The 27,885-nt window shown below is 38.2% G+C and overlaps 1 protein-coding gene across 4 annotated transcripts; it reads left to right on the top strand.

The window, feature by feature from the left end:
- Positions 1-1,719: 1,719 nt before the first annotated feature.
- opa1 (OPA1 mitochondrial dynamin like GTPase) lies at positions 1,720-27,885 on the top strand. Of its 4 annotated transcripts, XM_057840436.1 has the most exons (30): positions 1,720-1,907; positions 3,487-3,811; positions 4,119-4,215; positions 4,357-4,464; positions 5,362-5,415; positions 6,315-6,391; positions 11,988-12,143; positions 13,316-13,369; positions 14,750-14,854; positions 14,975-15,061; positions 15,286-15,399; positions 15,782-15,862; positions 15,934-16,008; positions 16,104-16,175; positions 17,025-17,124; positions 17,224-17,354; positions 17,483-17,555; positions 17,637-17,709; positions 17,800-17,915; positions 23,920-23,984; positions 24,180-24,256; positions 24,494-24,659; positions 24,888-25,040; positions 25,136-25,244; positions 25,929-26,008; positions 26,681-26,821; positions 26,903-27,019; positions 27,098-27,191; positions 27,283-27,393; positions 27,799-27,885. In XM_057840436.1, exons 1-30 carry the CDS (start codon positions 1,846-1,848, stop codon positions 27,861-27,863), a joined length of 3,138 nt encoding a protein of 1,045 aa, XP_057696419.1. In that variant the 5' UTR covers positions 1,720-1,845; the 3' UTR covers positions 27,864-27,885. The 4 variants fall into 4 exon arrangements, with proteins under 4 accessions (XP_057696419.1, XP_057696420.1, XP_057696421.1 ...); XM_057840437.1 differs by lacking the exon at positions 5,362-5,415; XM_057840438.1 differs by lacking the exon at positions 11,988-12,143 and having other exon boundaries at positions 1,721-1,907.

Raw genomic sequence — 27,885 nt, forward strand, 5'->3', positions numbered from 1 at the left:
AAAAGTGGGGAAATATTTTTCCAAGAGACTTAATGCATGTTGATTACATTTACAACCGTGCCATTATTAATTTAATATGAATGAAAGGTAGTTGTAATTATTTTATATTTCCCATTTTAACAAATAATAATCTGCTTTATTGAGTATTTTTATCCATCCATCCAACCATTTTCTCCCACTTATTTATTCATTTATTTTTATTAATTTAATTTATCGTTCATATATGTCAGACATGTCCAAAGTCCGGCCCGGGGGCCAAATGCGGCCCATGGTCAAATTTCATCCGGCCCCCAGCCTCTGTCATAAAATCAATAACGTCTGGCCCGCACACAGACTTAATAAATTGATCAGCAGTACTGCTACCAGCATATGAAGTAGCTTCCACACTAAATGCTGCTCCTCATTTACCCACTAAAAGGCAGCAACACTCGAAGCAACATTACCCCATGTGACCCTTTACTTCCAATTTTCTAAAATGATGACAATCAACAAAAAAATAAGAAAGTTGACTGTGACGGCCGACGCTTAAAGAATAGGTGGAAATTGGACCATTCTCCAAAATACGCAACAACTGTGTCTGCGTCATTTGCAAAGAGACAGTCGCTGTTTTCAAAGAGTTCAATGTGAGGCGATATTACCAAACAAGACACGCTGACATGTACGACAAGATTACAGGGAAGATACGTAGTGAGAAATTGAAGCAACTTGAAGCTAGTTTAATTTTACAGCAGCAGTATTTCGCAAGAGCCCGAGAGTCGAAAGAGAACGCCACAAAGGCTAGTTGCGAGATTGTTGAAATAATTAATTTAGGGCTGTCAAACGATTAAAATTTATAATCGAGTTAATCACAGCTAAAAAATTAATTAATCGTAATTAATCGCAATTCAAACCATCTATAAAATATGCCATATTTTTCTGTGAATTATTGTTGGAATGGAAGGATAAGACAAGACGGATATAAACATTCAACATACTGTACATAAGTACTGTATTTGTTTATTATAACAATAAATCAACAAGATGGCATTAACATTAACATTCTGTTAAAGCGATCCATGGATAGAAAGATTTGTAGTTCTTAAAAGAGTTATAGGAATTTTATATTAAAACCCCTCTTAATGTTTTCGTTTTTTTTTTTTGTGTGTGTGTAAAATTTGTAAAATTTTCAATCAAAAAATAAACTAGTAGCTCGCCATTGTTGATGTCAGTAATTACACAATGCTACTGGTGCTGAAACCCATAAAATCAGTCGCACCCAAGCGCCAGCAGAGGGCGACAAAACACCAAAAAACACAAGTAACAAGTGGACATGACACTGTACTGTCATTTTAATTTGTTTGACCGGGGCATGTGCGTTAATTGCGTCAAATATTTTAACATGATTAATCCAAAAAATTAATTACCACCCGTTAACGCGATAATTTTAACCCTAAATTAACTAAAAATAATAATAATAATAAAGCAAATGTGACACACAGAATAGCTTGCTAAAATTTGATTAAATATATTGTTCTACGTAAAGGACGTCAGCCAAGGTCGGCCCTCCACAATTTTACCACACCAAATCTGGCCCCCTTTGCAAAAAGTTTGGACACCCCTGATATATGTGTTGCTTTCGAGTACGTTGTACGGTTCAAAAGTTATTGCGTATGGCTCGCGATTCATGAGGAACTATTGTTGTGGTGTTTGTGGGTTCGTGTGTTACGTCAGTGCAAATTTGTTGCTAGGACCGGGATACCGGAAGTGGGCTGTCATTGTAGCCGACAGTGTCCTTTAGCTAACGAGACAGGCGAGTGCATATCTTCTGGAAGATGCATTGGGCTATGCTGATTGTGTGACTTTTAAATGCATCTGTGTCATCTTGCTGGTAACGGCACCATGTTGCGCGTTGGGGGTAAAGTTATTTGGTAAGTTTACGTTTAATGAAGAAAAGGGCAATATTCTTAGTATCAGGCAGTCGTCTATGATCAGGTAAATGGCAAGCAGAACTAGCTTAGCGAAGACTGTTTTAGGAAAGCCATATTATTTTTGTTAGGTTTTCCCATGAAGTCCATGCTCAAGTATACGTTTGTAATCCCCAAGAATACGATTGAATGTCATGATTTAGACGGTGAACTGGCCTTGTCTGGGAAGATTTGGACGTTAGCTCCATCAGACCAGCGGCTAGCTCGATAACGAATGATAGTACTCTTTTTATTGATTGTCAGATTTTCCTCGATTAAATTACGTTGTAATGTATTATTTTCACTCTGATATAATACCATTATGAACAGCAGAATGCATATGTCAATGGTTTTATATTTGACCTATTATGTTTTTGTGTAGGCACTCGCTAATCAGATTCGAGCACCAAATCTGATTAAACACCGGGTTTACAAACTAGTGTCACGGCAGCAAAATTATGACTGCAATGTAATGCCTGCATTAAATACCTTGATACATATACAGAAACTATGTCATTTGATAAATCTGAAACGTCATTAAATGCAGTCGAGTCATTGCATGATCAAGCAATTTACATTTTCCTATTAAAAGCAATGCGAGGCAGTGTTAGTAAATAATTATTTCTTCCCTCTCAATAAAATTAAAGCTTCAGAAAAATAAATAGCAGCTGAGATTGTGAACAGAGTGTGAGATTGAAACTTGCTTCACAGAAAAAACACTTGTCCAAAATACATGTGAATAGCAGCACTTATTTCTTTTTATTTTTTGTGTATTCAGTTATTTGTGTGAGATTAAGTCCATGTAATAGTATTTGGATCATTTATAATTTTTTTCATCCAAATGATTCCACTCATAGCCTACTGTAGTTTAGACAAACACGAATACGTTTTTTTTTTTTTACTTTGGTCATATACTAGTAGGAAGTTGTATAGGTAATTTTAGATTGTCTTCCCATATGTCGTAATGATAGAATAGAGCCTACCATTATTAAGTGAATTATTTTCAGACTTTATCCCTTTTCACTTGCTGAATGTGCCGGTCCATTTTCTCCCCCCCTCAAACGAACATTTGGTTGGCTGATGGCTTGAAGACCCCCCGTCCCACCACAGTGACACACACACACACATACTCACACAGCCCCGACAGATTCATGCTGATAACATGCCGCTGCTGCCTTTCTTTTTTTCGGCCAGCAGCAGCCACTGTAAGTCATGTAAAAAGACGTCAATTTTGTGGATGTGGGGGAAACACCACTAATTTTGCTACTGAAACTTCTACCTGCATCAAAGTTAGCATAATACTAAACTTGCTAACCTGCAAAACTATTGCAGTCAGGTGAGCCTCCACAAGGAACAAAGGGAGTCAAGGTAGCCGTCTCCTATTTGAATCATTGTTTGCATTATGTGCATTACGGTAATATCGTCCCCACCAATGTTGAGACTAAACCTACGCCCTAGTATCTAATCCAAACTTTTGTTTGGTATTGTTGTTTATAAATGATGGCATGTAATGTAATCATGTCAAATTGTTCTTTTGTGTCAGCACGGCTTGCAGGAATCTGGTCCCTACCAGGGCAGGGGTAAGATTTCGCATACCGTTTCAGAAGCTTCACCCTCTGTACCGTGCCATCCACCACCGTTACTATGGAAATACCAACTGTCAGCACCCACCTCACCGCACAGCGTCCCGCTATTTCACCTCCATGTCACGGTTGCCAATGCGACCATCGAAGCCACCTCCAGGGTCAGGGAGCCGTGGTTATCAGCAGAAGCGCAACTTCTGGGTGGCCCGACTTGCTGCGAGACTGCTGAAGCTGCGATACATTCTCCTTGGCAGTGCAGTTGGAGGAGGATACACAGCTAAGAAGGTATGCGGTCTGTTCATGTGTTGAAATGGTAAACATTAGTTATCGCTACTTCTCATCCAGTGCAAGGTTATTGCTTAAAGAAAACATAAGTCCTTTTTTCCCCCCAAAAAACTCCAAACAACTTCGAGGTGTTTAAACTGACTTTGTGAAATGCTTTTGTTAAAATTTGTTAATATACAGCATGTATTATCATAGCAATGCATTAAAACAATACTGCAGGGCATAAGTCCTTCAAAAAAGTTAACCATAAAAGCTATTAATCTTTGTCTTATATGACGCTTGCTCACTTTTGTCAATTTATATGCAGACCTATGATGAGTGGAAGGATATGCTGCCTGATTTTAGCGAATACAACTGGGTTATTCCTGATTTTGTGTGGGAACTTGGCGAACAAATAGATCTCGGTAAGTTATTCCATTGTTGTGTCCTAAAGTAAAAGACAAAAACAGACATAGTCATACAGTGTGATAGTATTATAATGATGGTAAAATTACGCTTACATTTAATGGAATTATTTTCTGATTTGCCAATGTTTTAATCCTTAGATAAATTGGCCAAAGCTCTACCGGAGATGGAGGAAATAGCCAAACTATTGCCTGACTTTGACAAGATAAGAGAGAACTTCACCTTCATCAAAAGCCTACTGCCCTCTGGTGAGTCAAGAAAGCCTCCACCATGGCTTTTTATGAAAAGTCCCAACAAAACTTGGAGGTTGAACAGCCATCATGAATGACGTCATGCAACAGTTCTCCAAATCCTGAAAAATTTGACACTTCTAATGGATTCAGTCTTATGACTGATGGGGAAAAATAATTTGAAAACGAGAATAACTTGTCGTTCAAACAGCGCCACAGAACAAATTGTGTACGACGACTGTATTCGTAGTTTTAAATGCTTAAGTAAGGAGGGTGCTGTGAATGGCCTTGTACAAAATACAACAGAAGTCAGTTATCAAAATGAAATATGAAATCCTCTTAGCGAAAATCACAAAGTGTGTTTGTGCTGTCAGTCATGGGTTTGGTGGCAAACTCAATTTGAAGTTCAATTAGCCTATACGCTAGCTAACTTTGATTTACAGTAGAAGCCTAACTGTAAATCACAACAATGGCTTCCTTTAAACTGTTCCGAGGCCAAATTGTAATCATAAAAGTAATAATAGTATTTGAAATATCTCTATAATTTTTTTTAAAATGTTCCTTTTGGATGGAAATATAAAAATTCAAAATTTTCAGAAAATCACTTGAATGCCTAATGAGAATGGTATTTGTTCTTACCGTAGGTTACATTTAACTGTGGCACAAGTGTCAATAGAGGATAACCATTCTGAAGTGATTAAATATTGGTATATTTTTGTGTTTATGGTATTTTTTTTAACATGCATTACACGATTTAACAATTGCTGAAGCATGTTTTGTTTTGCACATCATCTCAATGTGGCCCTGCATTGATCATCTCCCCTTTGCTTCTGTCTTTCATGATTATTTTGTTTCTTGTGCTGTTCCTCCTCTCACTCTCCCCTGCCCTTCTTTCCCCCTCCACATTATTCGCAGGTGTGAGTTTGGGTAGTGAAGTCAAAGGAGCTTCTGGTCTGCTTCTGTTGTTAGGTGTGTACACCAAAATCTCATTAGCGCTGCCCACCTAACTCTTTTCTTTCTGCTGGTATTTTAATTAAACTTTTTGTGGGAGGGAGGGGCAGAATCTTAGTGCGTTGTGTAGTTCTGGCCATGGTGAGATGTTTGTTTCAGTTTCGCAGCAATCAGCAGTTGTTTTTCCTCACAACACATAATTTGACCATAACATGTCGAAATTCGCAAGCATTGTTTTACATTTACTTTGAAAGTATCAGTCCCGTGATGCAAGTTCTAACAGAACATGGATGGCTTCAATTTATCTGATTAAAATCATTGCAATGCAAATCCATGATGATTTCCCTTTTTTTCTCTCCTCTAAACCTTTGTCTACTATTGTGTTCATACCTCCTTTGACTTCACCCCTCATTATCCCTTGTTCTAAATGTTTTGTTTTAAACTGTTTTCATCTTGCTCTGCTTTTAGTAACGCTCAGATGTTTGGAAAATACATACTTTTCTGTTTTGAAGTTGTTATAATTTCCAACATCATATTAAAACACGTAACTGTGCATTTGCTGTGAGTCATGAAACGGAATGTGGTGTCATTGGGTGTGACTTGTCTATATGCTTACCGGTAACGGCATTCGTTTATTATTAACATTCTATCAGCAATTTTATTTTTCAAAACATTGCTCTCCTATGTTGGTATTCTTTTATCACCTCCAAGAGTTGTTTGTTTTAATTGCAATGTGCTTTAAATATGGTGAAAGTATGTTCTTACTGAATTTGACTCTTGTTCATTTATTTTTTAACACCCAACATTTCCCAAACATCTGACATTTATTTAGCAATCGAGATCGTGACCTGAGAATTGTATGCGTTGGGCAAAAAATTATTTCACACAAACTTATCTGATGCTGTTGTTTCTGTTAGAAACTTCAGGTGAACCACCGTTGAAGGCCACCGACGCTTCTACAGCAGCCTTACAAGATGACAAGCAGTACAAAAAGGTGAGTTTACCACCTCTTAGCTTCAAATGTCTGCTCCCTATGACTTGGTTCTTATTGCAAAGCAGCAAGATAAGCAAGTGAAAAGCTTTCTATTTGTGATAATTAATTTAGCTTCTGAATATGGATGACTGTACTTAGTCAGACAAATGAGCTTTTAGGATATATATGCGCAAAATATTTGTATGCCTATTCTGGGGAATAAGCGGTGTGCACATAGTAATTTTATACCTTTTAACCGATTTTTTAATGTGAAAAACATGTTTTTATTACTTTTATAATGTATGGTGTACTCCGGCTAAACTCAACACCCATACATATATTTTTATTCAATTTATTGTGCCAAAATTGACCTATGAAGGGCGGCCACAGGGCATCCATACTCTTTAGAAAATGGAAAGTTGCATAGACGTGATTAGTAGGGTGAAAAATAGACTTAATTAACCAGGGCCTAAAAATGAAGGAAATGGATTAATCTAATGATCTTGATTATTTTGTTTAATGTTTGTCATGTCAAATGACTTAGGACCGCCAATTACAATTTTTGTTTTGTTCTTTTTTAAATGTGTTTTTATATGTGCTACAAAAGGGTCTGATGCAACTCTTCCTCAAAGGATTAATCTGGAGAGCAATTCTACTTCCCCCAAAACGGTCAGCAGGTGGCAGAAGTGCATTGGATGCGCAAAGCAAGCGTCAATAAATATTGGCAAAGTTGAGTGATGCGGCCAAAATGGATAAGTAAAGAAAAAATTAACACGAGGGATGTTTGGGAAATAAATTTTCATCGCCCTTAAAGTGTACATAAAGTTTATTCATTAGTTTTTAATAACCATGTTCAAATAGATAATTCAATTCATTACCGAGGCTTAAACTGTGTTATAAAGAATTTTTTTTTTACTTTCACATACACGTATGCTCTCATTCACAGATGCACAATAATGATCATGCACTCACACATGCACATACTGTACACACGGATGTGCAGTGTAGAGCTGGGAATCTCTGGGCACCTAACGATTCGATTACGATTAAGATTCAGAGGTTTCGATTCGATTATAAAACGATTATTGATGCACCCCCCCTCCTTTTTTTTTTTTTTTTTTTTTCCAATGTTTTGTACATTAGTTCCAAAACTGTTCAAAAATACTCTCAGTCTAAACCAAACTACTATTTCAGTATCAAGTTAACATATAGCAGTAAAAAAATATACAAAAATAACAGTAAATAAAAAACTCCAGTCCTTATTCTGTATCAGCAGCTTTAAACTACATTCAATGGCGTACCGCAAGCAACACGTCACTTCCGCTCATTAATATTCATGGCATTAGCTACTGTTGCTAAGCAAGGACAAGCCGCCGTTTGTCCCTAATAGGAAATGAATGGAAATCGTGTACGAAGGAGATGTTTACAGCGCTAAACCTACCAATTCTCTCCGAAAATGATGTGCCTGGTGCCAAATTGACTGGCATAGATGTGGAAGAACATAAAAATGTTCAGTTAAAGAGATGGCTTTAGTGTCGAAGGCTGAAAAAGACGAAAAAAAACGAGCCGACCTAAGCATAGCTTTAGCTTTTTTTTATCGACGCGACTGACAATGACATTCTCCGGTTTCAACAAGCTATCCTTTACCATCAACCCTGTCTTTCTTATATATCCTCTGGTTGTCCTACGTCTCTTACCGTTCTTGGGGGTAATTTAGTTAGCTTTGTGTAGCGATCGCAAATGCTACTCAGTGACAGCCAACGAACACTTTTAATTTTTTCATTGATAACACATCTTAATCCTATACTTTATTTACACTTCCCCCTTACTAAAGTTGTTTATATATATATATATATATATATATATATATATATATGAGTATATATATATATATATATATAAAACAGAAACGGTAACAGTGGCAGTCAGATACCATTGTAATTTTTTTCAGGTCATTCATTGTCAGACAGAAGCAGTACGGCACAACATTACGCTAAAAAAATTAAGTAAAAAATATAAAAATGGCTTACCTCTTTGTCCTCTGAAAGACCATGCCAACCCAACATAATGTTTACTGCTTATGAAACGTGAATGGATTCGCCGAGCTGGTGTTAAAGTCCGCGCAAGTTGATTCGGTCTTCACATTTTTTCCTCCCGAGTTTTTGGTTTCCGGGAACTTATGAAGAAAACATTCTTTCATGATCGTAATGTCTAGAGTCGTTTCTACAAGTTCCAAAAAAAGCAATGCGTGATCGGCATGTTCGTTTTTGAAAGATTACCGGCGAAAAGTAGCACTTTTTACGTTGGGTCTATGCGAGGGCGGGTCTATAATGTCCCACTTCCGCTTTACTTCCGCTTTACGATGAGACGTCACGGTCTAAAAATAGCCTGCGTGCGGTACACCATTAATTGAATGTTGTGAATCAACCGTTATTCCATATATTCCCGTTATTCCATATTTTCCCTTTTGTCTACTTTCGACATGTGAAAGTTTTAAAACTATTTTAAAGATAGATTCAAGTCAATATTTTACCGATTTAGGAGTATTTTAGATAAAAAGTTAATTAGGTTTGCTTGGAAGGTTCGCTACAACAGCCTTGCAGGGAAGTGTACTGCTTTAAGTTGGCGGCCGTTTACTAACGCCCGCATTTAGCTTTTTGTAGATGTGCTGCTAACGCTACCGAATCTATATATCATCTAGTCCTATATAAATGATATCTACCGTAACATTATGTGGATGTACTTTGTAGCAGCTTTTCGGCAGCAGTCAGGTATGTTGTTGTGTTTTTTTATTTCGTGGCATGAGTTGAGCTAGAGCCGTGAGTTGAGCATTGGCATTACCCGAGGGGCTGGGTAATGAGAAGCATGATGTTTAGCTACTCTCGCTCCGTTCCTCATTGTCCCGAAGACCGCGCGGTGCGCTGAGTGTGTTGTTCTTCCGCTTTACTAAATTGGCATATTTCAATAATCGGAATTTGGATGTTTGTGAATCGTTCTCGAATCTTCCACGGCCGAATCACGAATAATCTAAGAATCGGAAATTTTGCACACCTCCAGTGCAGTGGTACCTCAAGATACGAAATCCATTTGTTCGGTAGTGGCTTTCCTATCATGTTTTTGTATAATAAATTGCGTCTTACATGTAAATCACCTAATTTGTTCCAAACGCTTCTAAAAAACATATTAAATGTAATAACCATTTTAAATGTCCTCTGACTGCTTGTCTTTATTTGTAATGCTGTGACCAGCTGGCAACCAGTTCAGGGTATACCCCGCCTTCTGCCTGGAGTTAGCTGTGATTGTCTCCAGCACCTCCGCAACCCTCGTGAGGAAGATAGATTACTGTAATGAATTTTATGGAGAGTGATTGTTAAAGGTGATGCAATGAAAAATGTGGGCAAGCCTACATTTTGTGCTGGTGCAGCTTAAAAAAAATGTTAGGTGCACCAGTGCAACCGATGTAAAAAAAAATAAGTGCAGCCTTGGTAATATATATCACCATGTTAATTTTTTCCATGTTAATTTTTTCCAATATCGTTCGGACAGGCTTATCCCAAACAGAGATATTCAAGTTATTTGGTGAAAATTCTTTGTTTTAATGTCGCAATATATTGTGCCCCCCCCCCCAAAAGATCGCAATTAGATAGTTTTTTCCAATATCATTCAGGAAGATTGAACCAGAAGCTTGCCAGAAGCTTGTGGATGGCTACCAAAAGCGCCTAATTGAAGTGAAAATGGCCAAGGGACATGTTACCAAATATTAGCGCTGCTGTATGTATATTTTTGACCCAGCAGATTTGATCACTTTTTTCTGTTCACCCATAATAAAGTCATAGAAGAACCAAACTTCATGAATGTTTTTTGTGACAAAGTATCTGTTCCAATCACTCTATCAGAGAAAAATATGAGTTGTAGAAATAACTGGAAACTCAAGAGAGCCATGACATTATGTTCTTCACAAGTGTATGTAAACTTATGACCACAACTGTATGGTCTTATATTGGCTGATCTTGAAAAAAAGTTCCATCTATCGACCAGCCAATGTCGGTCGATCTTTATAGGAAAGATCATGACCCAAACAGTGAACATAACACTTATCCTATTGTATCAGCTGAAATCGGGCAGTGTTGTAAAAAGTCAATATATTGGCCCAATATACTAGCCGGCCAACAAATCTGTCGAACTTTATCAGAAAGATTGGCACCCAAAAAGCTTACATAAGTTCTTCTATTATATCGGCTATATATTGGCCGGTGACAGATCTTGGAAAAAAGGCCATATATCAGCTGACCGATATATCTGTTGACTTTTTATTATACTTATTGTGCGGCAGTATTTGTTTATGTACACTGCTGAGGATTTTTTTCATCTGGGTCATCTTTGCTTCATCCCATTTATATTATGCTTTCACTCTTCTTTGTCCCTTTTTCCTAGGTGTGTGTTATCCTGTTGTTGAATGTTACTTATTTTTCCCTTGATGTATTTTTTTTTCTTCACCTGCAATCATCTCCAATATGACACAAAGAATAATACACAGTCAACATTCAATACATAGATGATTTTGAGGCGCTCCAAGTTGTCATGCGGTAACAATGTCCTCTTTTTGGAATAGGTTTATAGCACCTGGCTTGATTGTTCAAGTCATCTTAACATGTCTGGTTGAATTATTCCCCAATAACCTCAACCATGCTTACATTAATTCTTTTTGCTTTGTGTATATCATTGTCCAAAAGGTCAAATTAAGCATCTGGTCAACGCATTAAGAGTTTGGTCACAAACGTGACAGCAGAATTGATGTTATCTAATGTGTTGTTTACAATGCCTAGAGGTTGCAGAATATGTTGTCATGTTGGGGATAGAGCTTTTTGAGCTATAGTCTAGTACGGGGTAGCCAACTCTGGTCCTCGAGGGCCCCTATCAAGCATTTTTTCCATGTCTCCCTCCTCCAACACACCTGACTCAAATAATCAGGATCGTTATCAGGCTCCTGCAGAGCTTACTGATGAGCTGATCATTTGATTCAGGTGTTTTAAAGGAGGGAGACATGGAAAACAAGCTGGACAGCGGCCCTTGAGGACCAGAGTTGGCTACCCCTGGTCTAGTATGTCTTTCAGTCTTCATCGAATGACTTGCTGCACTTGCTTAATCATTGTCATCTTCAGCAGTATCACCAACCTCTTTATTTAGAGCTTTCACCCATTGTTTCATTCTGTATGTCAGTCTAACCACAGAAAACACATACTGTTGTATCTTGACTAGCCAACCAACAAATCATTTTATAGTGTTGTAGCTCCTCTGTTGCGATGGGCTACGGCGGTGATAAGAGGACAGAATGATTCCACTTGCTGAGAGATGCGGATTGTGATATTTATTGCTAGTTGCCTCTTCTACAGTCAATCTTGCTTGGCCTCAGATGCACTGATGCACTCAGTTGCACTGATGATAATAGGAAGATGCCTCAACTGTATGATAATTCTCACAGCCTAGAACAGCAGTTCGTTCCAGAATGGTACGCTTTGCCTTTGTCCTACCTTGGGATACAGCAATGGCCTTGTGGGCTGGTTGCTGTGTATATTGCTGCTCCTGCATGTCTCTCATTATGACGTACCCCCGGCAGGGTCTGCTGGGCGAACTTATTCTTATTCAGCAGCAGATCCAGCGGCACGAGGAGGAGGTCCGGCGGGCAGCTACAGCCAATTATGCGCGTTCACCACCGCCAGAGCCTGCTCCCAGTCCGCCTCCGAACCCCAGCCCCCCTCATCACACTCGCAAGGTGAAGGTCCCACAATGCTTGGATCTGCCCATCAGAAAAATCACATGTAGCTATCAAATCTTGTGCCCGACTGCATTCTATGATAGAAAACACACAAAAAAACATATTAGGGCTATTTATGGTCATTGCACAATGCACGTTTTTCATAGCAGTGAAATATATAGATATCTGTTGGTGCCTCATAAATATGCACATTGACTTCAAGCAACAGTTTTAAAAAGTTGAGCTCCACCAACTGAAAAGAAATAGAAGTCATTAGTTGATACAATACTGTAGATCAGATCATCAAATTGAACCAAATAATTCTAATTGCAACATTTCTATCGAAGTGCTGTGCTCATAGTTAATTCATCACAATGTACAGGATATACGTTTGCCCATCACCTACACATATGATTGTCAGGCTGTGCGAGTAGCTTTTTGGCAGACCGTATGTCGAAATTAATAATTTGGGCCCACATGGCACTTTTTGTGTATGGGAGCATGTGGGAAAACAATGGAAAGCCGGAGCATGGTGTGATCTATACTTTTTTAACGTTACACGATGAATGTGATTGGGGGTGCCTTGATGTCAGGAGGTGTGCAGGATTCTCACTTCTTAATGCAAGTACTTCATATTTATTAACATTTTAAACACACTTGCACTAATTATGCATTTCATCAAGACATAACATACTTCGATCGCTCTCTAGTTGTCTCTTTGTCTAATCCCATTCTCTTCTGTGAGCTGTCTCTCCTGATTTGTTGGTGATCATTCAAACAAATCTGCTGCACATGTACCATATTTTTACTCTAATTGGATTTAAATGAACAATCACCCTTTACTTGCCTGTGTGTGATTTTGGGATCTCTGAATCAATGAAAGATCTTGTTGTCGTTTGGTGTGACCTGTGAACGATATTTTTGTATCGCTACTTTTGTATCGCTACAAGCAAATGAAACAGAACACTAGCAGAATAAGGACTGTCCGCCTGATTTTTTTCCCCTTCCCCACTGTTTCTCTATTCTTTATTATACACTTGAATTCTTGTAAATATTAAATTCTGCATGTGAGTCATTGCTGTGTTGGAAATTGTTACATTTAATTTATTGCGGATGTGACGGAAGTTCGACAGTAAAGAATTGCTAACGCAGTTTGTTATTGTTCTTTCTTTGTTTTATTTTAATATTAGTCTTCAGATAAAGAAAAGATCGACCAGCTCCAAGAGGACCTGCTGCGTACCCAGGTTAGGTTACACATAGGCATAAACTGTTCTTTTTAAGGTTCGGTATACAGTGGTATGAAAAAGTATCTGAACCTTTTGGAATTTCTCACATTTCTGCTTAAAATCTCCATAAATGTGATCTGATCTTTGTCAAATTCACACAGATGAAAAAAGTGTCTGCTTTAACTTAATCCACCCGAACATTTATATGTTTTCATATTTTGATGAGGATAGTATGCAAACAATGACAGAAGGCGAAAAAATAAGTAAGTGAACCGTTACATTTAATATTTTGTGGCCCCCGCTTTGGCTGCAATAACTTCAACCAGATGCTTCCTGTAGCTGCAGATCAGTCTTTGCACATTCTTCTCTACAAAACTGCTGTAGTTCAGTCAGATTCCTTATTTGTCTGGCATGAATCGCTGTCTTTAGGTCATGCCACGGCATCTCAATGGGGTTCAAGTCTGGACTTTGACTTGGCCACTCCAGAACATGTATTTTGTTCTTCTGAAACCATTCTGAAGTTGATTTACTTCTGTGTTTTGGATCATTGTCTTGTTGCAGCATCTATCCTCTTTTTAGCTTCAACTGTCCAACAGACGGCCTCAGGTTTCCCTGCAAAACAGCTTGATAAACTTTTGAAGTCATTCTTCCATTAATGATTGTAAGTAGACCAGGCCCTGAGGCAGCAAAACAGCCCCAAATCATGACGCTCCCTCCACTATGCTTCACTGTGGGGATGAGGTGGTAATGTTGGTGACCTGTTGTTTTTTCTCCACACATGATGTTGTCTGTGACTCCCAAACAAATCAACTTTGGTTTTATCAGTCCACAAAATATTTTGCCAAAACTTCGTTTGCGTGTCCAAGTGCCTTTTTGCGAACATTAAACCTATGAAAACCTATAAATGTTTGGGTGGTTTTGGTTAAAGCACTGTTTTTACATCTGTGTGATTTTGACAAATCAGATCACATTTGATAGTGATTTTATGCAGAAATGTGAGAAACTCCAAAAAGTTCAGATACTTTTTCATACCACTGTACATATTGACGAATGATAGTATGGCCCTGACTCATGAATTAACGCATATATAGAGTGCTTTATTTCTTATTTTATTATTTTTGCCCATGCTTTATGAAAACAGTTATAAAATAGAGACTGAATGACACTGATCTAGGGCATATACCATTACGATACTTGGCTACATTAGGAAAGTCAACCGATTGACCAGGTGGTGGTGTTCGGATCAGGGTGATTTCATAAATTATCGGGGATTGATAATCGACCAATCCCAAAAATTTAACCAAAATTAATTTAATAATAATTATATACTGGTATTATGCACCTAGTGATGTGTCCTTCGACTGCTAACACCCGCTGTGTTCTGTCATCTGTTCATAGCTTAAGTACCAGCGCATGCTGGAAAGACTCGAGAAAGAGAACAAGGAGCTAAGAAAAGTGGTTCTGCAAAAAGATGATAAAGGCATCCACCAAAGGAAAGTGAAGGTTGGTTACCCTCTGTAACACCTCTAGAAACCCAGCCATTTTTCAATTTGATACTTATTAAGTCAAATATACATTATTGGAATATCAAAGTAAACACATTTTACGATGTCCTTTTTGTAGAAATCTCTTATTGATCTGTATTCTGAAGTTTTGGACATCCTGTCTGACTATGACACTAACTACAACACACAGGACCATTTACCCAGGGTAAGAAGCATACACTGCTGCAAATTGTGTGAGTTTTCAGTTGGATGTGGCCTCATCACCCAAAGTGCCGCAGGCATATAGAATGTGTATGAGAATTAGAAAACATAAAAAAAATATGTTGTATTAGGTTTTGTGTCTTTACATCAAATTTAAATTTTAGTTTTGTTATGTTGGCAAGGGGAGCAACCTTTTCCTACTTTTCATCTCACTTACTTTCCTTAAAGGTGGTTGTGGTGGGTGATCAGAGTGCTGGAAAGACAAGTGTGCTGGAGATGATCGCACAAGCTAGGATTTTTCCCAGAGGTTCTGGCGAGATGATGACACGCTCTCCTGTTAAGGTAGACTGAACTTTATTGGGATGTGATGGTTTTACAGTATGGTGATATATATTATATAAACAACATGCTAAACAACCAGGAAATTTATGACCTATTATTTAACCATATTATCGTAATTTCCGCACTATAGAGTGCACCTGACTATTAGCTGCACCCCCTCCCCAAAGAAAAAAATCCATATGCTGTGATACGAAGGTATTTCCCCTCCCACAAAAAAAAAAAACATAGGTTTTTAAGCTACCGTAATTAATGGCTAATGGTCCGAAATTATAATTTTTTTTTTTTACTTTCTTAAAATTTGTTATTTTCTGGGTATTGGAGTAAGTTCAGAAATGAAAGTATGGTGGGACCGTAGTTTGTATTTCTCATTTTCTATCTGCAGGTGACCCTCAGTGAAGGCCCCCACCACGTGGCTTTGTTTAAGGACAGTGGCCGTGAGTTTGACCTCACCAAGGAGGAAGATGTAAGACCATTTCTGTACATCTGGCACAATTATTCACAAAATCTAAGCTTTCGTTTTTTTGTTCTGCGCAGCTGGCTGCTCTGAGGCATGAGATTGAGCTGAGGATGAGAAAGAGCGTCAAAGAAGGACAAACCGTTAGTTCTGAGGTTTGTACCTAAATTTTTCATTTGAACTGGACACACGAATTGTTGGTTAACTATGTAAATTTTAAGGTGAATTTGATTGTGTATTTTATGAACAGACAATATCCTTGAGTGTCAAAGGTCCAGGAATCCAGAGAATGGTCCTTGTTGATTTACCAGGTGTCATCAGTGTGAGTAAAGCTGTCTGCAGTCTTTTACTGTCCAAACATCACAAAAACGTTTGTTTTCTACTTATCCTCACTGTAGTCACGGGTTAGCCGGCACCTCTCCCAGCTGACTTTGGGCGTTAGGGATGGAAAACCACAGAATAATTTCCAAATAAATAGATAAAAATAACCATACTCACTTATAGTTTACGACTTTCTTTTTATTTAATCGATTTACAGAGATTTTTCGAAGGGGTCAGTAATAAGATGCATGTATTATTAATCAAAATATATACAGTGATCCCTCGCTACTTCGCGCTTCAAATGCAGATGAGCTGTCCCGAGCCGATCACGTAGTCTCACTCTCGCTCCCTCCCTCTCTCTCCCTGCTTTGTTCGTCAGGCAGTGCACATGCACTGAAGTCGCTTGTTAAAGTTAACGATGATTGACAGATGTTTGTTTGATCTTGCGAGAGACACGGACTTCAGAAGTGGCGCATGCGTCAATCATCGTTAAACAGTTGCTGTGGCAACTCATTGTAAGTGAGCAGCTTGAGCTGATTTGAGTGGACTAATTCAATGAAGCGTTTAATAAAGCCAAGCATTTTCTATTACTTTATTCTTGTTTAAAAATAATTTGGTAGGACAGTAACATCTGAATAAATACATTGAACACACAAAAAAAAATTGGGTGGGGTACGCTACTTCATGGGTTTTCCACTTACTGCGGCGGTTTCTGGTCCCCATTAACCGTGAAAAACGAGGGATCACTGTATTGAAAAATAATCTATAATACTATTATTATATAAAGTATTAAATAAGTAGTTGATTTAAATGCAGTCATTAAAGTTATCTTTTTCTGCATTCTTCTCAGACGGTGACAACAGGCATGGCATTAGACACTAAAGAGACCATCTTCAGTATTAGCAAGGCTTACATGCAGAACCCAAATGCAATCATACTCTGCATTCAGGGTGAGCTGTTATCATGCATTGCAATTAAAATGACTTAATTGAAGCCAGCAGGTAACAGTGAGTAGCATTGTGAATCCTAATGCTAGTCTTCCCATCCAGATGGCAGCGTGGATGCAGAGCGAAGCATTGTCACTGATCTAGTTAGTCAAATGGACCCCCAAGGGAAAAGGACCATCTTTGTGTTGACTAAAGTTGACTTGGCTGAGAAGAACCTGGCCAGCCCGAGCAGAGTAAGATGAATACAGAAATATTTGGTCCGGAACTAAATGCTATATTTTGCTCTTCCAAAGGAGCACACATCGCAAATTTAATCTGAGGCTCATAGATTGATTTGAAAAAATATATTTTTTCCCCACAGATCCAGCAGATAGTTGAGGGCAAGCTGTTTCCCATGAAAGCTCTGGGATATTTTGCTGTCGTGACAGGAAAAGGTCATTTCCATCAGACCGTACATTACTTGAACAAGAATGATAGAAATGACTGAATTTCTCCTGCTGCTGACCCATGTATAGGAAGCAGTGGTGAGAGCATTGACTCGATTAAGGACTATGAAGAAGAATTCTTCCAGAGCTCCAGGTTATTGCGGTAAGTTAAACAATGCAGTTTGAGATAGTTAGATGCCATATTTTGTGACATCCAGTGTGTAGCTTTTAATCACTTGTTCTGCTTCACTAGGGATGGCATGTTGAAGGCCCACCAGGTGACCACAAAGAACTTGAGTCTAGCTGTATCAGATTGCTTCTGGAAAATGGTCAGAGAGTCTGTAGAGCAGCAAGCAGATGTGTTTAAAGGTAGGATCTCTCTTTGGCAGGCAATGGTTGAAGGTTAGCTAATGGATAAGTACATGCAATTGTTATATTTAAAAAGAAAATATCAATAAATTAAAAAATATGCACTCGCATTCAATCGTTTGCTGTTTCCGGGACTACATCATGCCTTAATGATTTAAAGCTACGGTATTAATCCACAAATACACACAGCATCATGTATTAGAGTAAGACATGACAAATGCACACATATGTATTTGGCGAAAAACACTCATGTGACCAGAAGTTCTGCTCTGAGGCCCCCAATTTGGCCAAATCTCAAAATTGTCCTTTATTCATGTGTGATACATCACTGGAAAGATTAAAATCTCAATTTTCTGGGGGAATAAAAAATTTTAACAGGAGGGCATTTTAAAAAGAAAAAAATTTTTTACCCATAAACCCTAACTCGAGGTAAGAGCATGAGAGAGCATAATTGAAGACACCATGATTTTAACGAGATATTATTGCTTACTTACCTTGTTTCAATCCCATAACTCCATGTAGCATATCTCACCGAGTGTCAAGACACAGCTGCGAATGGCCACAGCCGGACTTTTCGGGGATTTTATGGGTGAAACACCGTAATATAACAAGGGTCGCAATGCAGAAATAGCAGACATCAAGGAATGGTCGAGATATTCTTTTTCAAATATTTACCCTTTTAAACTTTTTTTTTTTTTTCCAATTTTTGTTTGGATCGATTATCATCTAAAATATCGGAGAAAATGTGATGGGAACACACACAAAAATACAATTAAGCGATAGTTATGAGGTAGATATCTGTGACCTATTTACTGACACTATTGTTTTCATTGTGACGTAATTTGTTTAAAAGTTTGAAATATGCGAGTGAATGATTTTATTGTCTTTTTTTTTTTCTTTTTTTTTTAAAATGTTAGATATCAATTATTCAAAGGTAAAAATTATAGACATTTTGAATGATAAACATAATAACATTTCTTTTTATGACTGGGTTAAAACAAAAGCGGTTGAGTGGTGTCTAAACGGGGGTCTCCAGGATAAAATGGACAAATTAAAAATAATTCGGGGGGTTAATGTGCCATGAAACTGCTATGGCAGCATATAGACATATTGTTCTATCAAACACAACGGTTCTTTTGGCTTAAAATACAGCAGTTTATTTTAAAGAGGGGTGCAAGAGCAGAAACTGCTTTTTCAGCCTTGTCTGTGTTTTCCGCCACTTACCAGGGTACCCGCGGGTTATTAAAAGTATTAAAAAAGCATTGAATTTAGTTTTCCATTATTAAAGGTATTAAAAGTATTAAATTAGCTGTTGTAAGTCTGGAATTTTTTCACCGTGGTCTTAATTTTCAAGAACATCTCAGTGCAACCTAAATTATATCCGTGACGAAGTTTCTTTTTTTTTTTTTTTTTAAATCCTTTTTTTAAAATCCATAACGAAGATGACGCATATAATTTTTACGATGCACTGCACTAGAAATCGGAATGCAACTTGTGCGTGCCAAACCACCACAACCGGCAAAACGGAGAATCCATCCACCTCTGCATCGGGAATGCGTCCGTTTGTCGGTGGAACGAAAACCCTGCAGGCAGAAGTATTGTGGATTCTGAACACCAAAACAGACCACTATTCATATACTTCAAATGAGTCCATTGGTGATCTGTTTCGGATATTACGTCATTTTTGGTCGGCATCGGCTGTCACAATGTTGGTCATATTGCGTTTTGTTCCAGAGGGAGTGTCCCGATGTCTTAACTGTCTTTTGTAACGAATTTTCAGTTGGCAGAAAAAAAACCACACATCTTCTTAATGTTTAAATAGTCTACATATTTTTATGACCATTATAAATGCATTTACACAATGAAATAACACTGGAAAATTTTGTTAAACATAATGTTGCTCAAATCGTGTTTTTTTTTCCGGAGGGAGCATTCCCGACTTCGTAACTGCAGCCAATTTAAGCTCGTCAAGAGGTCAAATCGGGCCTAAAAAGCCCAGCCCGACCCGAACTGGTCCGCGGGTATTAAAGCCCGACCCGCGTTTTGTGTGATAACATTTGTGACGATGTCTGCATAAAAGCGTGTCTTTTATAACGAATTCTCAGTTGGCAGAAAAAAAAACACACATTTGCTTAATGTTTAAATAGACTACATATTTTTATGATCATTATAAATGTATTTACACAACGAAATAATGCTGGAAAAGTTTGTTAAATATAAATAAACAGATGCGGTTTTGCGGACTCGTAGAGGGGAAGATTAAAAAGGGCGGATAGGCACGCTCTGGCTCATCAATGACCATACAGTGCCTTCTTTTTTTTATCCAAATTATTTTATAACAAGTATTCCTTAGTTTATCATTCATACATCGTTAATATATAGTTATTTCAAAAAGTTAGCGAGAAAGAACCCTGGCCCGACATAATAATTGACATTTTAATTTTGGTCATGTTTTCAGTTTAATTTAGCTGTTTCCAGCTTGCTATGTTTATAATTGCGATGTTTGTTTACCGCTTTTCCTCTTACTGCGAAGAGGGAGGAAGTTACATCGGCCGCCGCTATGATATTTAAGTCATCAACCATCTGCTGTGACCCGGGAATTTAACGCCTGCTTTCACGCACACTGCTTCCCATGTCAGTCGACACGGGAAATTGTTTTCACACACAACTGCTGCACGGTTAAGTCCCCCGATATTCCCGTTGTTTTGGAGTATGTGATATGGGCTCAAGTTACATCCAGAAGAGATACTTTAGGTTGCAGTTTATGGGTCATGCGAAGGCAGTGGACCTGCTTAAACATTTTGGTTTGCCTTTCGAATTAATGTGAATTTCGCCGTTTTAACTCGAGAGTTAGCCATGTTCACTGGGGTCTTGGCAGGTGCACTAGCGGCTAGCCTGTTACAGAAGATGGCTGGTCTGAGTCCTGTCCTCCTTCTCTTTTTGTCCATAATTATTGTGTGCGTGTGTGTGTTTTAAAAAATTCTGACAGACTTTATAATGTTACTTTAAATGTGTTGTAATTGTAGCTTCAATATATGTGCATTCTTTTGTCAAACACACATAATTGAGGTTAAATTTGATGTTCAGTGCTTTATTTATTTAATATGATTCAATATGATCTAAATAATGGGTGCGAGAAAAGTATTAATTTTCAGTTGAAATGGCATTAAAAAAGGTCTTAAAAGTCTTGAATTTAGATTTATCAATCCTGGGGGGACCCTGCTTACAAACTGCATTTGAAGGGCTTGGTGTGGCAACCCTTTGGCCAGAAAATGTGCTCTTAAGGTGAGTGGGTGTGGAGGAAGCACAAACTACTTGCATAATTGGCTGCAGTGTGATGTCAAATTTGCTCCTTTGCAGCAATGTTGTTCTTGGCAGCCCTTTTAATTTTGTCTTAGTCTTTTGGACGAAAATACTTGCTAGTCCTAGTCAAATTTGAGTCATTTCGAAATGTGTTTCAAAAAATTGCATATTCTCTCTTGCCAAGATGAGAAACATCTTACCATGTGTTTCCAAACAAACTACATGGAGTGCAGCCTCGCTTGAAACACATACTAAACTCAAGTGAGGAGAGTGAGGGAGAGGCAATGCACATCTTACATGAGTGACACGACCTAAACACTGCTATAATATAATCAATATTACAACTATACTACAATTTATTTCAACAACAATACAACATGTTATGTTGTAGTCTCCCAAGCAATGTTTTTAGTTTATCGCCATGAAAAAATTGTTCATCGACAAAATATTTTCGTCATTGTTGACGAAAACAAGAATGGTTTGCTCACCAGTTTGATTTACTGATGTGGTGGAAATCACAAACCCCATACCTGACAAACGTCTAGGTCACACACTAACTTTTGGTCTTGCAAGAGGTCATTTTTAAATAAACCGCTAACAGACACACCACAGCCTACTACACTGGCCATACTTTGCCCTATTGTGTAATGCTTCCCGTATTAGCCTTGCCCACCCTGCAGCAATTAGTTGAGACAATCAGAGATTTATGGTCATGCTCCTGCAGCTACCATCGGCCTATTGTCTGCTGTATCGATCCACAAGCCATCAAATCCGCCACAGCCAGCCTCCTCTGTTCTCCACCACTGAGCCCCCCGGCCCACCAGCTACGTTAGCCTAATCTCCAATTTAAATTGGGAGCAGTGCCTTGGCATTGGGTTCGTGTAGGGCTGTGTACGTTCAGAAGTGTTCATGTAAATGAGACAAATCACTGACTTTTGACAAGTGTGTGGAATGGTCTTTGTGTCTCTTGTCCTTAGGGGTGTAGTTTCCAGAAAGTGTGTTATAAGTGTAAATCACCACCAGATTTAAAACTAGTGATGCCGATCGATCGGGTCCGATCACGTCATTTTTAAAGTATGGGAATCGGGAAAAAAATATCGGCCATACCTTTTTTTAATATATATATATATTTTTTTTTTAATTAAATCGTTTTCTAATTGTATTTAATGTTACAGACATAATATGTTACACTCATCCAGAGTCTTTAGTTTAGGCTTGGTAGGGTTATCAAATTGATCCCGATAATGGCGGCAATTATTTTTTTAAAAAATGTGTCTCTTAAAATATTTAACGCAATTAATGCATGCGCTGCATGACCCTCTCACTCATTGTCGCGCTGAATCTGTAATGACGCGGTTTTATCTATATGTAGAGATAAAAGGCAGTGCAAAATGAGTAGAGTGAATTTTGGCAGCCTTTGGAGCCTTTCTGTAATTGGCTAAAGCCTTGCAATCCCTCTCCCTATGATTAGAAATATAATGGGAAGCAAGGTGGCAATTGATCTTTGTCTTAACACCTTATGTTATTTCCCAACGCAGAGAAGATATATCAATTGGTAGCCCTACGCACAGTCATGGTTCCACTTCCCGTCATGCATTTGGGATGGCCACAGTACTTATATTTATATATATTTACTGAAAGCTGAACAAATACACTAGATGGCGATATTTAGTCACAATATACAAAGTCACAAGTCTTTCTATCCGTGGATCCCTCTCACAGAAAGAATGTTAATAATGTAAATGCCATCTTGAGGATTTATCATAATAAACAAATACAGTACTTATGTACTGTATGTTGAATGTATACTGGACTGTCTCAGGAAATTAGAATACACAATATTCTAATTTTTTGAGACAGTCCTGTGTATATATACAGGACTGTCTCAGGAAATTAGAATACACAATATTCTAATTTCCTGACTGTCTCAGGAAATTAGAATATTGTGTATTCTAATTTCCTGAGACTGTCTCAGGAAATTAGAATAATGTGTATTCTAATTTCCTGAGAAAGTCTCAGGAAATTAGAATATTGTGTATTCTAATTTCCTGAGACAGTCCTGTATATATACACAGGACTGTCTCAAAAAATTAGAATATTGTGTATTCTAATTTTCTGAGACAGTCCAGTATATTCGTCCGAGTTTTATTCATTTTTTTCTTAATGCATTGCCAAAATGTATATGATCGGGAAAAATTATCAGGAATGATTGGAATTGAATCGGGAGCAAAAAAAAGCAATCGGATCGGGAAATATCGGGATCGGCAGATACTCAAACTAAAACGATCGGGATCGGATCGGGAGCAAAAAAACATGATTGGAACAACCCTATTTAAAACCAATTTGGACCAGTTTGTTGTTGAATTCATTTGCCTTTATTGCATCAAGAACATTATAGTTAGCCTAATTAACACCACAACATTTCACTAGTCTCAGATCAAAATGACTAAAGTATGAATTAAACATTTTTTAAGCAAAATTAGCATTCCTGAAAACCATTTGAATTTATGTGCAGCCACTTAATAGTTTACATAACATGACACCATCTGCCACGTATATTGACGTACACTATTACATTATATGTTTCAAAGATTCACAATTGTTCCTTGTTAGTCAACTCAATACAAACTGTAATGTGCTGAGGTGTTTAGACTTGAGTTGTAGGTTCATGATTTAAGTATTATTCATGTTTTTTTTGCAGCATCCCGCTTCAACCTTGAAACAGAGTGGAAAAACAACTACCCTCGATTGAGAGAATTGGACCGGGTGAGACAAAAACACACACAATGTAACTTTTAAATATGAGCAAACATTTCTCTGAAATATAACTTTGTGACAAGGATACGACACATGAATATATGGTATGAACTGTCCAAAATACAAAAGAAATAATGGTTTAGAACCAAACTGAATGTGTCTGGTATTTAAAAATGGATGGCTGATATAGATGCCTTTTTGCAGAATGAACTGTATGAAAAGGCCAAGAACGAAATCTTGGATGAAGTCATCAGTTTGAGTCAAGTAACCCCACAACACTGGTAAGATAATTTAACATTCCATTTTATTGAGTCTTTGGAAGTTGACTTTTTTATTTTATTTTTTGAATTCATTTCAGGCAGTTGCGTTCATTATACCTCGCATACTGTTCAATATTTTTCCAACTGGTTTTCATTGCAAAGAACACAAACTTAGCAAACAAAAACTAAAAACTAAACAAACGCCTGAATAGGTGTGGGACAAAGAGAACTTACATTTTACATTTTGTACTTTCACAGGGAAGCCATCCTGCAAAAGAAGCTCTGGGAACGCGTGTCCACACACGTGATTGAAAACATCTACCTGCCTGCTGCACAAACAATAGACTCTGGGACCTTTAACACCACTGTAGACATTAAACTGAAGCAGTGGACTGACAAGCAGCTTCCACACAAAGCCCTCGAGGTATAAACTAACAAAACTCCTTCCTAATGTACTAATTTTAGCAATGACCTATTTAATTAGCAGGTTAATATTTTGATATATTGTAGTTAAGACGCGAGACTGACACATTCGTACATAGATTTCCTTAATTCCTTTCACGGGAATCATCAAATCTATCCATTAAAGCAAATCTATTAAGCTTAGAAACGTTACTTCAGTTTTGATTGACAACGCTGGTCTTGTTTTTAGGTTGCTTGGGAGACGCTGCAAGAGGAATTTGCTCGCTTCATGGCGGAGTACAAAGGCAAAGACCAGGATGACATCTTTGACAAGCTGAAGGAGGCTGTAAAGGATGAGAGCATCAAAAGGCACAAGTGGAACGAGAGGGCCATGGACAGCCTGGTAAACACACTGTCAGCATATTCTGGCTAAGGCCAGATGTGTCAGCTGGCCTTTTATAATGTTCTCACAATGTTCTTATTGTGGTTTGTCATCAGAGAGTGATCCAGCACAATGCCTTAGAAGACCGTTCCATCACAGACAAGCCTCAATGGGATGCAGCAATTCAGTTCATGGAGCAAACCTTGCAGTCACGCCTCAAAGACAGTATGTGCTGCACTTCATGTTGAAAGCTTTTTTTTAATTGGCACTTTAAATATATTTTGATTGTTAAGCAGTAACCATGTATGTCCAAATTTGTTAAATTAAATTACAAAAACAAAAACAGCGGCACAGTGGCTGAGTGGTTAGCACGTCCGTCACAGTTCTGAGATCACGGGGTTCAATCCCGGGCTTCGGCCTTCCTGCGTGGAGTTTGCATGTTCTCCCCGTGCCTGCGTGGGCTTCCTCCGGGAACTCCGGTTTCCCCCCACATCCCAAAAACATGCATGGTAGGCTGATTGAGCACTCTAAATTGTCCTTAGGTGTGGGTGTGTGAGTGAATGGTTGTATGTCTCCTTGTGCCCTGCGATTGGCTGGCAACCAGTTCAGGGTGTCCCCAGCCTACTGCCTGTAGTTAGCTGGGACAGACCCTCGTGAGGATAAAGCGGCATGGAAAATGAATGAATGAATAAATTACAAAAAAAAAATATTGGTCTTTGCCCACATTGCCCATTTGAAAAGCAGTCATCCTGGAGATGACTATCCACCTATATTCCACCTATAGCAATGATATGAGCTGTTGTACTTTTGTGTGTCGTGAGTGCTACTAACACTGAGTATCAAAATGTTCTCTATTTTAATCTTTAATTTTTAGTCAGTTTAATTTATTATTATTATTGTATTTTGTAGCTGAAGCTGTAATCAAAGACATGGTGGGTCCAGACTGGAAGGAGAGGTGGATGAGCTGGAAGAACCGAACACCAGATCAGGTAATATTTCGACTGGGCATGGGTGATATGTTTTACTTCTTTGTTTTTTTAGATACCACCAGATTACCGTATTGGCCCGAATATAAGACGGCCCTGATTATAAGACGACCCCCTCTTTTTCAAGACTCAAGTTTGAAAAATACTTTTTTGAGCACCAAATTAATTTTTATGCAGAAAACAATTACAATACATCTGAAACAAATGATTGTAACAATATATTTGAGAGAAAAAGCATGTTATTTTGCCTCATTCAAATCTTAACATCTGAACATTTAAATATGTAAACTAAAGTGCAATCACGTTTGTAAATGAATGGCTTCTGGTTTTTGAAATGTAAATAAACCAATCTATTGTGATAAAAAAAAAATGTAATAACTGCATTAACCATCAAAGTGAAGTCTAACTGTAACTAGTCTTGAAACAAATCTGAATAAGGAAAAGCATTGCAATAAAATAATGCAAACTGGTTAAACTTGAGAGTAGCTGAGATATGTCATGACAGAAGATCACTTCAATGATATCTGGCGCCATCTAGCGTCGTGAATGGGTATAACGTCTAGACTGCGAATATAAGACGATCCCCAATCTTTCAGTCTTATTTCAATGCAAAAAACACCGTCTTATATTCGGGCCAATACAGTAATTAATTCCTCCTTATCACTTGTTTTGCAGCACATCCGTAATGAAACTAAAACGGAGCTTGAGCGCTTGCTGAAGTTGCATGACGAACACACGGCTTACCTGGCCAATGACGAGGTCACCACGGTCAGAAAGAACCTGGAGGGACGATCGGTTGAAGTAGATCCCGTGCTTGTGAGCTCATCATATTGACATTTACTTTTTAAATTGTTCTACAATGTGGTCCACTGAGTGACTCCTTGATTTTTATTCCAGATCAAAGACACATGGCATCAATTATATCGACGGCACTTTTTGCAAAAAGCTCTGTCCCACTGTAACCTCTGCAAAAGGGGCTTTTACTACTACCAGAGGCACTTCGTTGACTCTGAGGTGAGAAGAACAGAGGAAAGGGTGCTTTAAAGTTGTCATTGTCAGCTTAAGTTATTCAAATTTGCTATTTTTCCCCAGTTGGAGTGCAACGATGTGGTTCTGTTCTGGAGAATTCAGAGGATGTTGGTCATCACAGCCAACACACTACGACAGCAGCTCACCAACACAGAAGGTATCATCCAATCCATAGTGGTCTTCAATGTTTTTATTTGTCCATTTGTTAATTGCATTATGGGTGTGATTTGTACTTGTGCACTGCTCAGTACGCCGACTGGAGAAAAACGTGAAAGAGGTGTTGGATGACTTTGGAGAGGATTTGGAGAAGAAATCCCAGCTCATCACTGGCCGCCGAGTACAACTAGCTGAGGATCTTAGTAAGATACAATTTGAATTTAGTTGAACATCCATTTGTCTCTAAAGATTGCAACAACTGCAGGAGGTCGTGAAGTGGCCAGTGGGTGGCAGCACTGTTTAAGGAAGAAGCTCATGGCCAGCAGTTAAAACGAGCAGTTTACTGAGGCAGTGCAGTTATTGCATTCATATTACAGCCAATAAAACATGAAAACAAGAACACGGCTGTTGTGTATGTAGTCAACATTGACACTTACTACAATGGCTCATGGAATTTTGTTACTTTAATGTCAGCTTCCCACATATTATGTGGCAGTGTGTCCTCAGTTTATTTGTTGTTAATCCCTCTGTAAAATGGATTTGTGGTTTTTCTCAATGTGTGATTGTTGACTGTCAAAGCAGAACCTGATTTTCGTGATTCTTTGCAGAGAAAGTTCGGGAGATCCAGGAGAAGCTTGAAGCTTTCATCGAAGCTCTACACAAGGAGAAATAAATGACTCTGGTAGATTAGTCAG

This window comes from Corythoichthys intestinalis, chromosome 7 (assembly GCF_030265065.1).
Source record: "Corythoichthys intestinalis isolate RoL2023-P3 chromosome 7, ASM3026506v1, whole genome shotgun sequence".
Lineage (NCBI taxonomy): Eukaryota > Metazoa > Chordata > Actinopteri > Syngnathiformes > Syngnathidae > Corythoichthys > Corythoichthys intestinalis.